This window comes from Macaca thibetana, chromosome X (genome assembly GCF_024542745.1).
Source record: "Macaca thibetana thibetana isolate TM-01 chromosome X, ASM2454274v1, whole genome shotgun sequence".
Taxonomy (NCBI): Eukaryota; Metazoa; Chordata; class Mammalia; order Primates; family Cercopithecidae; genus Macaca; species Macaca thibetana.
The window spans coordinates 149,503,046-149,517,599 of record NC_065598.1 but is presented as its reverse complement, the minus strand read 5'-3'; the positions used below and the strand labels follow the sequence as shown (position 1 = coordinate 149,517,599).

At 40.3% G+C, this 14,554-nt stretch overlaps 2 protein-coding genes across 8 annotated transcripts in view; both read left to right on the top strand.

The window, feature by feature from the left end:
- F8 (coagulation factor VIII) overlaps nt 1–2,760 on the top strand; it is a 198,989-nt gene extending 196,229 nt beyond the window's left edge. For all 6 annotated transcript variants that reach the window (XM_050775409.1, XM_050775408.1, XM_050775410.1 and 3 more), the window contains one exon: nt 277–2,760. In XM_050775409.1, coding sequence (XP_050631366.1) covers nt 277–432 — 156 coding nt within the window. In that variant the 3' untranslated portion in view covers nt 433–2,760. The remainder of the gene's footprint in view (nt 1–276) is intronic.
- A 2,355-nt stretch (nt 2,761–5,115) lies between these two features.
- SMIM9 (small integral membrane protein 9) lies at nt 5,116–13,138 on the top strand. Of its 2 annotated transcripts, XM_050775521.1 has the most exons (4): nt 5,116–5,408; nt 7,042–7,282; nt 8,332–8,461; nt 12,987–13,138. In XM_050775521.1, exons 2-4 carry the CDS (start codon nt 7,141–7,143, stop codon nt 13,012–13,014), a joined length of 300 nt encoding a protein of 99 aa, XP_050631478.1. In that variant the 5' UTR covers nt 5,116–5,408; nt 7,042–7,140; the 3' UTR covers nt 13,015–13,138. The 2 variants fall into 2 exon arrangements, with proteins under 2 accessions (XP_050631478.1, XP_050631477.1); XM_050775520.1 differs by lacking the exon at nt 5,116–5,408 and having other exon boundaries at nt 6,916–7,342.
- The last annotated feature ends 1,416 nt before the right edge of the window (nt 13,139–14,554 follow it).

Here is a 14,554-nt window from a genome sequence, read left to right as displayed (position 1 = left end):
GTGCTGTGTGTGACCCGGGACAAAGCACTTAATATCACCGAGGTTTGGAAAGTGGGTGAGAACATTCTAGATATAAAGCCTAGCTAGAGTGAAGGCCTCCAAAGCAGGGTGCTCTTAATTCTAGATGTCCCAGATGCATGGGACAGAGTAATCTAGTCATCTTCCAGGATTTAATCCTGGACTACTGGAAACAACTAGAAGTGAGAAAAGCATCTGTGCTTTGCAGTGACCACTGTCCTGTCAGACAATCAATAAATGCTATCTTTCCTCTTTCAGGTTTTTCAGGGAAATCAAGACTCCTTCACACCTGTGGTGAACTCTCTAGACTCACCGTTACTGACTCGCTACCTTCGAATTCATCCCCAGAGTTGGGTGCACCAGATTGCCCTGAGGATAGAGGTTCTGGGCTGCGAGGCACAGGAGCTCTACTGAGAGTGGCCACAGCAGCACCTGCCAGTGCCCGCACCCCTCCCTCCTCAGCTCCAGGGCAGTGTCCCTTCCTGGCTTGCCTTCTACCTTTGTGCTGACCTTCGGTTTACTTCCTGCCCCACATTGTCCATGGCCCCATTATTTTGCTATGTATTTAAACTATACAGTCCTAGCAGACACTGCCTTGAAGCCTCCTGAATTAACTATCATTAATCCTGCATTTATTTGGTGGGGGGCCAGGAGGGTGCATCCAATTTAACTTAACTCTTACCTATTTTCTGCAGCTGCTCCCAGATTATTCCTTCCTTCCAATGTAACTAGGCAAAAAGTTGTTTTTGCTTCCTTACACATAGACATAATTATGTTATTTAGTCATGAGGGGCACATTCTTATCTCCAAAACTAGCAGTCTTAAACTGAGAATTATAGATAGGGTTCAAGAATCCCTAAGTTTCCTGAAATTATATGGGACATTCTGTATAAATGCAAATGTGCATTTTTCTGACGAGTGTCCATAGATTTAATCTCAGAAAGATGTAGACATAAAACCATTTGGTCTTAACTCTGACCAATAAAAAATAAGTCAGGAGGATGGAATTGTTGAAAGCTTTGAAACAAAATAACTATGTCTTCTTGAAATTTGTGATGGCCAAGAAAGAAAATGATGATGATAATAGGCTTCTAAGGACATATATTTAATATTTCTGTTAAAATATGAGGAAAATCCATGGTTATCTGGGATAGGAGATACAAACTTTGTATTTTGTATTTGGCCTACTTTGTAATAAATGCAGATGGATTTTTTAAATCTTTGAGGTAGTGCCACATAAAGTCCTAAAGATCTAGCAAATTCTTTGAAAAATCATAAATTTCCATAATGAATCCTGGGGGGACAGGAAGAAAAGGAACTGATAGCAAACAGTTCAAAATTTTGTTGACATCTGCTGTACTAAGAGGCACATGCCCTGAGATAGGAGTTCAACAGACTCTGCAGATAAAACAGGATGCAGTAAAGAAGCTGGCCAAACCTGCCAAAACCAAGATGGCAGCAAAAGCTTCCTCTGGTGGTCCTCACTGCTCGTTATACACTAATCATAACGCATTAGCATGCTAAAAGACATTACCACCAGCACCACGACAGTTTACAAATGCCATGGCAACATCCAGAAGTTACTGTACATGGTCTGAAAGGAAGAGGAACCCTCAGTTCCAGGAATTCCATACCCCATTCCTGGAAAACTCATAAATAATCCACCCCTTGTCTAGCAGGTGATCAAGAAATAATCATAAAAATAGCAAACCAGCCTATGGAGTAGCCAACCTTTCATTCTTTTATGTCTTAATAATTTGCTGTCACTTAAGTCTGTCAGCTCGCTCTTGAATTCCTTCCTGTGCAAAGCCAATAACCTATGTGACTTCTCAAGTTGAACCCCAGCTTTGAGGTTCGCCCTGTGACACAACACAACAACAGCATAGTCTGCCCTATGAGTGCTTACTGTGCTATAATAATGCACTCAGTTTACTCTCTCCCTCTACTAATTTCCTGCTGAAAATAACACAACAAAAATGTAATGGGAAATTTTATACCATGACTGAAAACTAGAGTCCCACTTACATAGTTGAAGTATCAAGGAGGTCAGAAGAAAATTGGACTGGTGAAAACTGAAAAAACACTCCAGCCTGCCATGTCACCACACAGTAGGATTCCCCATCTTGCCCTCCACCCCAATAATATTGCGAAGGGTTTACTGCTCCTTCCATCTGCCTGACCCCTTCACTAAGACTACACAGAATCTCCTGATTTAGTAAAGGGGACTGGAGGCAAGGATAAGTTATAGAGCAGTTGGAGGAAGCATCTGAAGATTGCAACCCAGGGCAATTTGAAAATAGGAGATCCTAATATGAAAGAAAAATGGATCCCAATCTGAGAAAAGGCAAAAGAATGGCTACTTATTTTCTATGCTGGAGTATTTTCTAATAATCCTGCTTGATTCTGAGCTGACCGCTTTGGAAACTATAACATAGCTGTCACAGTATAGTCACAATCCACAAATGATAAAGGTGAAAATGGTTTATAGCCCTGTGAAGTTCTTAACATTTAGAGGCTAACTTACAGAAATGAATAAGTTGTTTTGTTTTATAGCCCGGTAGAAGAGTTAACCCCAAAGGTGATATGGTTTTATTTCCTGTTATGTTTAACTTGGCAATCTTGTTTTGGCATTCTTTTCCCATTGACTATATACATCTCTATTTCTCAAATGTTAATGGAACTAGTTCTTTTATTTTCCTGCTGGTTTCTTCAGTAATGAGTTAAATAAAACATTGACACATATAAACAAATGCCTTTGAGAATTGTGTTTTTACACTGGAAATAAAAATGTGAGCACTGATATTTGTAAAACAAATAGGGGCACTGAATAGCAAGATGGACACTCTAGAAAACCAAATTAGTGAGTTAGAAAACCAGATTAAATTGAACTCAGAGTAAAAATGATTTAATTCATGAGAGGCTGAATAAAATAAATCAGAAATGGAGTCTCAATCCAGGCGAACAGCTTATATGGAGAGAGAAAGAGACTGAGAGAGAAATGGGAGTTTCTGTTCAATGGGCATAACATTTCAGTTATGCTGCTGGGCATGGTGGCTCACACCTGTAATCCCAGCATTTTGGGAGGCCAAGGCAGGCGGATCACCTGAGGTCAGGAGTTCGGGACCAGCCTAGCCAACATGGCAAAATCCCATCTCTACTAAAAATATAAAAATTAGCTGGGCATTGTGGCACACGCCTGTAGTCCCAGCTACTTGGGAGGTTGAGGCACAAGAATTGCTTGAACCCAGGAGGCGGGTGGAGGTTGCAGTGAGCCGAGATCATGCCATTGCATTCCATCAGCCTGGGCAACAGAGTGAGACTCCATCTCAAAAAAAAAAAAAAAAGTTTCAGTTATGCAAGATGAAATAAGTTCTACAGATCTAATGTACAACATTGTGCATATAGCTAACAATACCATACTGGGCACTGAAAAATGTGTCAAGAGAGCAGTTACCATGTTGTGTTCTTACTACAATTTTACCACAATGTAAAAATGCATTGTAAACACTATGTGCAAATAGAATAGCAAAGAATGTACACGATGCCCATGAGCATAACATTCCAGTGGACCCACAATGCATTGGAGTTCAGTGAGACTCAAAGGGAGAAGAATGTTAACAAAGTTAGTGGGGAGGGGAAAACGAATGTGATGAAATAGGCAGTCTCATTAAACTTCCCTTACAAAACACAAGATCAAAGATAAAATTATTAAGAATTTCAAGACAGTGACATCAGAGCAAACAAAACATAGGGCCCCTCAGGGTGTGAGGCCCTGTGGACCGGCATAGATCAAACTCCCATGAAGCCAATCCTGAGTCCCAGGCAAGCTGGGACTTTTGGTCATCTAGCAATAGTCATGTGAGTGCACCATCTTGGAAGTAGATCCTCCAGTTTCTTTCAGTGTTTTGGGTCACAACCTAGATACCTTTATCAGTGCCTGGGAATGTTCAAGGTCCCAATTTTCATTCAGGCCTGCTGGCTGGGTCACAGAATGGTCAAGCCACTCCATGATTTTCTATCATGACATAGCAAGAAACTGGGAGAGACTGGAGGACTCTACAAAAACTTTCATTTTATGTATTTCCTGGGAGCCCTGTTTTCTGATAGACCCCTAACTGAGATACCATTTTTGCCGTTCTTCTATGGATAACTATTTTTTTTAAATTTTTAAAATATTTTATATTTTGTAGAGACAGGCTCCTGCTATGTTGCCTAGACTTGATTTGCATTTTTTTAAACTTTAAGTTCTGGGATACATGTGCAGAACATGCAGGTTTGTTACATAGGTATACATATGCCATGATGGTTGGGTGCACCCATCAACCCGTCATCTAGGTTATAAGCCCCACATGTCACCCAGGCTGGAGTGCAGTGGCATGATCATAGCTCACTGCAGCCTCAATCTCCCAGGCTCAAGGCAGGCTACTGCCTCAGCCTCCAGAGTAACTGGGACTACAGGCGTGCACCACCACACCTGGCTAATTTTTAAATGTCTTGTAGAGACAGGATCTCGCTATGTTGCTCAGGCTGGTCTCAAACTCCTGAGCTCAAGCTATCCTTCTGCCTCAGCCTCCCAAAGTGCTGGGATGACAGGCGTCAGCCAGAACTATTTTTTTTTAAATTAGTTTATAAGAGTTCTTTGTACATTAACAATCTTAATTGAATGTCTGTCGTATATGCTGTGAAATTACTTAATTTGTCATTAATCTTTTATCTTTTTTAAACAATGTTTTGCTATATGAAAGCTTTACATTTTTATGTTATAAATTTATCAGTATTTTCATTTATGGCTTTGGGTTTTATGACATGCTTAGAGTAGCTTATTCTGCACCAAGATTATAAAAATATCCACTCATAGAATTTTCTATCATAAAAGTATGACAGAAAATGTCATATTTTATATATGATTTTATTTTTGTTTAGTCCTTGATCCATCTAGAATTTCTATTTTGCATAGCATGGCAAAGGGCTCACACCCAACATCACATTAAATAATGTCTTTTTCCCCAATATGAAATGCCATATTTACCATCTATTGAAGTTCTATATATATGTTATTATAAGGCATAGTTAGATACCATGTGGTGAATAAAATATCTTAGAATTCTTCAAGCCTAAGAGGATACAACTACTGTAAGGATGGGTTTTGGTATAACACAGATGTTTATACATAGACAGAAATTGATGTCTGTGTGCTTAGCTGTCGAATAAGGAGACTGGGGGAGAGTTAAATGTAATCGATGATATCATAAGGAGTCGTGGAATTCTATTTGGAACTTCAGAGACCTAAGGAGAAGACTGACCAGCTTCTTCTGAAGACCTGCTCTCTAAAGACTAAGGCCTAATTCCACTGGTTTCTTTGAATTCCGTGGTGCTAAGTCCATTTTCAGGTAAGTGGTTTCCCACTGGATGTGGGTCTCTTTAAGCCCTAGCAAACAGTAGGTGAGTGTATCAGTTATAAATGTCTTAAGTAATAGGAGGCCCAAATTATAATGGCTCAAATAAGAGTATATTTTTCTCATACCATGTAGTCCAGAGGTGAGGAGCTACAGGTGTTAGTTTATTGGCTTGAAATTGTCAGAGCAACTTCAGGCAACATTTCTTAAACAACATTCAAGGCAGCATCATCTCTTTTATCAAGACAGCAAAAAGCCTTCCCAAAAGCTACCCATCAGATTGCCCTTATGTTTCATTATCTAGAGCTATGTCACATAGCCAAGCCTAACTTCAAGGATGGCTGAGAACGGGAGGATTCAGCTTTTTCAGCTTATCTAGTTGGACGTAGTAAATGAAAAACGGGTGGGAACAATATCCGCCAAAAGTCACCATTCATTCAAAAAATATTTATTGAGCACCTGGATACCCTATGTGCTAGGTACTGTTTAGCAGTGAACAAAACAGACAAAAATCCCTGCACTCATACAGCTTACATTATATTCAGGAGATACATATAATAAAGTAAAGTAAAATATATTCTACTAGGTTCTAATGAGGTTTTGGAGAAAAATCAAGCAGGTAAGACAATTAGGAAGTTTGTAGGAGGGTGGTACAATTTTAACAATGGGATCTAAGGAAAATCCTCATTGAGAAGGTGATATTTGAGTAATCAAAGGAGGTGAGGGAATAAATTCTGAGAATACCTGGGGGAAAGGCATTCCCTGGAAAGGGAAAAGCAAGTGAAAAAGCCCCAAGGTAGGAACACGCCTAGCTTGTTCAAAATGAAATGAGGCTAAGTTGGAGTGATGATCAAGAGGAGACTGGTAGGATATGTGGTCAGCAGTAACTAGGACATAATCTGACCTACAACTTACCAAGATCTCTTTGACCACTCACTGGAGAAGAGGCTTAAGGGAGGCAAGGATGGAAGCAGAAAGACAGAGATGATGGTAGGTAGCAGTGGAGGTGGTGTGAAGTGGCAGGATTCTGGATACGTTTTGTGAGTAAAGGTGACTAGACACTTCTGATGGATAAAGTGTATGAAAGAAAAAGAAGAGTCATTATATGTAAACCTAAACAAACATTTACTTTTTAAAGCAATATAAAAGTTTGTTACTTGAATATATAAAATATATTATGGAGTTAAAAATATATGGATATATAGAAATTTATTATATTTGGTATCTAAAGTAGTCAAATTCATAGAAACAAAAAGTAGAATGTGGTTACCAGGACCTGAAGGGGAGGGGTTAATGAGGAGCTGTTTACAGTTTCAGTTTTCCAAGTTGAAAAAGTTCTAGAGATCTGTTGCACAACAATGTGAATATACTTTTTTTGGCCTGAACAGATGAAACAGTTTCTACTAATTGACTTGGGGACGATTGAAAAGGTATCAGGGGTGGGAGGGAATGTCAGGTATCTGACCTGATAGAGGTTTTGTTTTGTTTTCTTGGAGGGGATACATTTTGCTTTGGAAACTGACCATTTTCAGGAGTCACCTGTGTAAGTCGGTCAATTATCCTTATGTTCATAATGGTGAGAAGATTTTTGGAATATGAACTAAACCATCATTGTCTAACTTTTCAGACAAAGTTTCTGTGGAAAGAGCTACGGACAAAGACATCTCTCCTTGGCGGAGTGAGCTAGGATTACCATCTCTTCAGCCGCAGCTGAAGGCGGGCATCCATGGAACCCCAGAAGCTGCTGCTAACTGGATTTCTGCTATGCTCTCTAACTTGCCTCTTGTTGGAGACAGTAGCTTCCTCTCCTTCGCCTTTGTCTGCCTTGGGAATACAAGAAAAAACAGGATCGAAACCACGCTCAGGGGGTGTGTTTGCTGTTAGGATGAATGTTCCTTTCTTCATAGGACTTAAGATTCATGTTTCAGGTCAGGTAAAATGAATTTCATGTTTAAAAAGAATGTTCATAGGAAAGCAAACTATTCTGGTTTGGTTCAATTTAGTTCAACAAGCATTAACCTACCTACTATGTACCAAGTCCTTTTCTGAACTACATGGATTAGGAATTGAACAGCCTCTGTTATGAAGGAGCTCACGGATAGGCAGACAAAGCCATAGATGCCAACCTTCCATGGAGCATGATCAATGTCCCAGCGGACAAGGGGATCATTTAAACTGTTTTTGGGGAGGGGTCAGGAAAGACTTGACAAAGGTGGTGAAATTGACAATAAACCTGATGGTCCACTGATCCACAATCTAGGTTCCAACATGCTATTCAAGTGTCTTGCTGGTTAGTGGTGAATCCTCTCAACTCCATGCTGCAGACACTTTCATTTTCCCCTACTTCTTTCTTTAGGGTCAAAGCACTGTACTTTCCTCCCCCAGTTGCTAATGAAAAGACCCAACAGCCCGAGCCTTACATTGATCAGCAAACTCCCCCTAGAGGTCCTTATTCCAGTTTCCCTGGCCCCTTCCTCCTCTGCTCTTAGGGCTGGTGGCCTTCTCCTTTCTCTTCCTGGGATACTCCCTCCCCTTAGCCTCCTGCAGGACTCCCAGAGATATACTCTAGGCAGCAACACTTTAGTAAAGACTTTCTTGTTATCAATTCATGCTTCTCTTTCAAAAAGTACCCAATATACTCGAAACAACCCTTAAGGTATCTGAAACAACAATTATTGATCCTATTTGACTTACAAGGAGGCAAAAAATTATATCCATCTAAGGATACTTTAAAAACAAAATGTTTGCCCTTTGAACATCTTACAGCCAGCACAGCAAAGTAGTTTAGGATATGGGCTCTGGACAACTATAAGAACATGATATCTGGGACAACTATTTGAACTTGAATTTGGATTCAAACGCCAGCCCTATCATTTACTTGACCTCTCCTCAATGAACATCTATGCTCTTTCTGCAGGTAATGACAGGTCCTGGCTGAACAACTTCAGGGATTACTTATGGCAACTTATCAAGAGTGCCTTACCTCCAGCAGCCATTGTTGCTTTTCTTCTCACCTCAGCACTAATGGGGATCCTCTGCTGCTTCACGTAAGCTTCTGCGGGAAGAAGAGACGAGGAGGAGAGAGGGAACATGAAGGGGGGCGGGAACAGAAACAGGTTGCTCACCAGCCTGCATATCTGTAATTAAGGGAAAGTTTTAAGAAATTCAATTCTGGGAGGAAAACTGTGAAAGGTCATGCAACCCCTTTTTAAAATGTCTTCTCTACTTTCTCTTTTATTTCCTCCAACTTGCTCCATTTGTTACCAATGACTGACAGGTCACATTTAATGACCAGTGTTTACAACTGGTCATTTCTTTTATCAACTTTATTAACTCCTAATTTTTCTTCCCTGTGGCTCAAGAACTATACATAGAAAATATATAATTAGCTGTGCTCTCAATTTCCTCAAAATTTACCATAATATTTATCTACATAAATCATATGAAGCCAAAAGAATCCTGAGGAAAACAAAATAGTTGAGCTAAATTTTGTTAATTCAGTCAGTATTTACCGACAAATGACTACTTGCCTGTCTGTGTGCTGGTTGCTAGAAAGACAGAGAAAGAAAGCAATTAAAAGAGCTCAAAAATCTAAGGAAAGTGGCTGAGGATAAAGATCAGATCAAGGGTGTGGCATCACCTATGGCTCCTGTAACCTCGAAATGATCACAGGATCAAGAACTGTGTCTAGGAAGCAACCTTGGATGTGGTTACTGGCACATGGAACTGATTGGAGGCAAATAGATTAGATATCAGCTAAGCTTTTGAGAGAAGCTTATTGCCAGAGAAACCATAAGCCAGAACTAAATGAGCCATCAGTTGTGAACAATAGTTAGGCCTCCAACCTTCCATGAAAAAGAAGGACACCAGCTTTGAAGGTCCCAACATTTGCTTCAGAAGAATAATGGATCAGAAGAGCCTCCCAGAGAACGGACAAAGGGCCACAGAGCCACCCTTTGAAAGCAGGATTTGGGTCTAATCGATGCCTACCCACCAGGACTCCAGGATTGCCACAGAGCAATGACTGCTGTGTGTCTCTCGTTCTTCCTCTTTTCAAATAGGAATGTTTATGGTGCTTATCCTCTTCCTGTTCCATCGTTATTCTGGGTTGTAGAGATCAGGAGCAGATCACTTAACCAAGCAGAGCCACCCCCAGACTTGAGAGAACTCAGCATCACCAGATACTCTGGACTTTGAGCTGGACACAGTGATAAATGAGATTTAGTCCTGAGGAAAGGGTTTGCCACAAGTCAGGTATTCTGAAAGTAGACAGGGAGACCAGAATTTGGCATTCAGGGTATTATTAATGATCAACGCCTGTGGAAGATATGGGGTGGAAGGGAGAAATCAAACTGTCTTGCAAGCCCAACAAAGACTCAGTCAGCCCCATCAGAGTTGTCCCACATGGCTGAAATGGCTGGACCTCTCTAACCCCACCTAGATCATTCACTGGATGTGGGCTGTTCCCAGAAAGTACATGGAAGCTCTCTGCAGCTGAGGCAGCCTCTGAATGAGCTAACAGGTAGAGGCTCTCTGCTGACAACACTCTCAGCAGCTAGGGAAATAAGGCCTTTCTCAAGCAGAAATATGGGTGGAATATTTCCATATGCATGACAGGGTGGCTGTGTTCCACATATGAAAAGAAAAGTGAAACAGATACTGGATGATCAGAAAGACAGACTGTAACAGAGACTGGCTATTTGTTCAGCAATCCTGTTCCTTCTTCCCCAAGCACAGAGTAACATTATATTCCCAACCTTCCTTCCAACTAGGCTGGGACCACAGTACTGAGATTTGGCCAGTAAAATATGAGCAAAAGGAATGTATGACATAAAATGTCTTGCACATGTGTCCATGCTACCTCTCTCTTTCGCATATGCATGGCTTCAACTGAAGGACTCTAAGGTGGTGAAGTCACATGATGGAAGGAGCTGGGATCCCTGAATCACCTCATGGAGGAGAACTTAACCTACATCAGAATGAGTCATGAGTGAAGGATCAATTTTATTGTGTTAAGCTACTAAGACCTCAGGACGGTTATAGCACCTGAATATCCCTGAATAGCATACCTAGTAACCAACCAAGGAAGCTGGAACTCAAATAAGATATGTCTGGTTCCACATCTTTGAAGTCACTGTTACTCAAACTGTGGTCGGCAGGTAAGCGGTATCAAAAGCATCAGAAGTATTGGTTAACCATGCACATTCAGAGGGACTTCTGTGAAGATAAGGCAGACTATATGCCAACAAAAATAATTCCTTCTTTGAAGTAGATGGCTTAACCTGAAGAGAAAAGCCAATAAGCCCTTACTGGGAACAAGCAAGCTAACTAGTGAAAGAAACATTTCTGGACCCAACTGGGCACCAAGTAGAAGCCTAACAGATAAATTTGAATGAATAAGCATATAGGCAAGCCATATTTTTAAGAAGCAGTCTGTTGAGGCAAGAAGGTGAAGTCTGAAACTTCTTTATGCTCAGACCTACAGCTGCTGCTCTCACTTGGCTGGAAAGAAGTAAAGGCTATAAGAGCTTACACATACCTCAGCATCATGAAGGTAATTTGTTAGTCTAAAGTATAGCGCTGGTGACTTGTGCAAATCTCCTGTAAATAACTGGTCCAGTAAGAGTTTATCTCATTCAACAGGAAACAGCACCAGATCTATACTGAGTTACTGTATGGAAAAGACAAGAAACATATAAGCAAGAAATGGCAGATGAGGAATACTCACTAGAAAAATATCTCAGGGCAGATAAAAACTGTGTACTAACATATTGCCATAAATTCAAAACATTTGATACAAAATATAAAATAATAGCTAAGGTCGGGCATGGTGGCACATGCCTGTAATCCCAGCACTTTGAGAGGCTGAGGCGGGAGGATTGCTTAAGGCCAGGAGTTCGAGACCAGCCTGGGAACACAGCAAGACCTCATCTCAATAATAATAATAATAATAATAATAATAATAAAAGCTATATGCAGAAATAAAACAGGGCAGATAAGGTATACTAAAACAAAAGGAGAAGATGAAAATTAGATGGAAAATCCCAAGAAAAATGTAAAAGACAAAAAGTAAAACTATCACCAAAATGAGGAACCATGAAGAAAGAGAGACATTGGTACAAAATATGAAAGAAAATATGCAAAACAGGATTACATAGGCAAGCAGTATTAAACAGTTTGGTGAAAGTAAGATTAGAGAAGAAATGGTAGATATAGGAGGCACAGAATGATTTCTTTGATTAAGAGAACCAAAATAATCCAACAGAAGAAAAAGTTATAATTTTTTCTTTTTCTTTTTTTTTTTTTTTTTGAGATTAAGTCTCAGTGTGTCACACATGCTGGAGTGCAGTGGCGCCATCTCAGCTCACTGCAACCTCTGCCTCCCGAGTTCAAGCGATTCTCCTGCCTCAGCCTCCTGAGTAGCTGGGATTACAGGCACGCGCCACCACGCCTGGCTAATTTTTGTCTTTTTTGTAGAGATGGGGTTTCACCATGTTGGTCAGGCTGGTCTCCAACTCCTGACCTCGTGATCCACCCGCCTCAGCCTCCCATAGTGCTGGGATTACAGGCGTGAGTCACAGAGTCTGGTCAAGTTATAATTTTTTAAGTGTTGCAGGAATTAAAGAAGACTGAAGTCTGTGGTCATAAAGGACACATCAATTCCCAGGAAAAATTGGGACTTGGTACTGGGCACATAGTAGACTCTCAGTAATACTTGTTGATTTTTAATTAAGACATTTCACAGTGAGGATTGCAGTCTTTCTGTGCCTCATTCTTCCTCCTCTATACTCACCTGTATATACCATTAGCTGCAGCTGTAATGAAGGCTTAAGCAAGCTGCTTATTACCTGAGGCACATGAAAGCTTGGCTAATCTCCCAGCATTCCAGAAGCAGAGGTGGCAATCAGGAGGACTGACAGGCTCTAACAAGTCCACAAAGATATGTGTACAAGGAATTTTTAGTATGGTTTTCAATAGTGAAGAAATGAAAACTTAAATGTCCATCAGTCTGGGGCTGGCTAAAGAAAGCATTGCACATTCATACAATGAGTACTAAGAATAATTACACGGAAAGATATTCATGAAATATCATTGAGTGGAAAAAACAGATTATAACAGAAGATACATAGTTTAGTCTAATTTCTTTTTAAAAACTAATCATATAGGGGGAAAGCCTCTAAGAACCTTACCGAAGTATTAGACATTGGTTATCTCCTTGTGGTAGTGAGTAGATTGTTTTATTATTATTGGTGGTGGTGTTAACTTTTTTTTCCCCATCTAATTGCACTTTCTGATCTTTCTACAACGAGCTATCTTGTTTGGTCAGTTCATTTTTTAAAAGATACTTTAAAAACAAAAGAAGAAAAACTACCTAACCATACTTATACCACTACCTCCAAGCCCCACTGTACTGGAAACACATTCTGCTTTTTCATCAAAGCATTTTGTTTGTATGGAATTATTTGGTTCATATTAAGAGAAAAAGTGGTGAAAAATCCAATCTTTGAAAAAGGGATATAATTACATAGTAACTCTGTGCAGAGCATTTACCATTTTATCTTCTTTTCCCAGCATTCTTGTAGTTGACCCAGTCCAGTGAAGAACTAGAAGATTCAACAGGGCACATGTGGTCTCTCCGGTTGGACTCCAAAAGAGTGGGGCATTTGCTATCTGCTTAAAATGAGGAAGTATCTATCAGTTAAAATTAAATTGTCTTCCAACTTGAATTATCTTTGCCTTCATTTTCTCCTTCAAAAGTTGCAATTTTAAAATGTGAATATCCTTATTACTGTTTTGATTATAATAGTAACACATATTTATTGCAAAAAAAAGTTGAGAAATACAGAGAAAAGAGTAAGTTTTCATAATTCTAGCACCCAGAAATAAACATCATTAACATCTTGATGTACCTCCCTTCAATTTTTTTCTATATATGTATTACAAGTTTTCCAAAGTCTGTTCTGTGAAACAATAGTTCGTTTTAATAAAAGTCACAAAACAGTGAGGGCCCTGTGGTCAGTTATGTTTGGGAAATGCTGGATTAAACACATTTAAACACATTAAACCTATTTTTCTTTGCTCCAGGACTTCTAAGAACTTTTAACAGGCTAATATTAATCTCCACAAGTGAGTATAATATATAGCAGTTCCCAAACTAATTTAAACATGAAATTTTTTTTAATGTAGTGGATATGACATGAGTCATTTAACCACCTCCCTATGTAATAATTATTTAAGGTGTTTCTATTTATTCAGTATTATAAATGTAATACAGGTAATATTATTAAAAATTATTGGCCAGGTGCAGTGGCTCACGCCTGTAATCCCAGCACTTTGGAAGGCTGAGGCGGGTGGATCACCTGAGGTCAGGAGTTGGAGACCAGCCTGGCCAACATGGTGAAACCCCATCTCTACTAAAAATGCAAAAATTAGCTGGCCGTGGTGGCGCGCCCCTGTGATCCCAGCTACCCAGGAGGCTGAGGTGGGAGACTTGCTTGAACCTGGGAGGTGGAGGCTGCGGTGAGCTGAGATACTGCCATTGCACTGCAGCCTGGGTGACAGAGCAAGACCGTGTCTCAAAAAATAGATATATTAATTTGCTTTTCCTTTTTGCTGTTCTGAGTTTGAAATCATTCATTCAACAGACACTTGTTGATCACCTACTGTGAGACAGATACTGGACAGGTAACAAACAGATGGGGTCTTGCTCTGTCACCCAGGCTGGAGTGCAATGGCACTATCTAACCCCCCCTCCCCCCTCTGCCCAGCTCTTGTGGAGCCACCATGCTAATGTGAGGATTCAGATCCTTCAAACAGCCACATGGTGCTGAGGCAAGAGCATCCCTAGCATATTTGAGTGGTAGCAGAAAAACCAGATTAAGCGAGGGGCAGAGCAGATATTGTGAGCCATTGAAAGGATTTAGGCTCTTCCTGGGGGCCATAGCAGGGGCCAACAGAAGGTTTAGATCAGAGGAGGGATGTGAAGGGAGAGCAGATGGGATTTGATTAGGATTTGGATGAGATGAGAGAGAGAGAGTGAGGCTTCAAGGATGCCTCCCAGGTTTTTGGCCTGAGCAAATGAAAGAATGGGGTTGTCATTTGTTGAGCTAGAGAAAACTGCAGGAGGTTAGGAATTTACT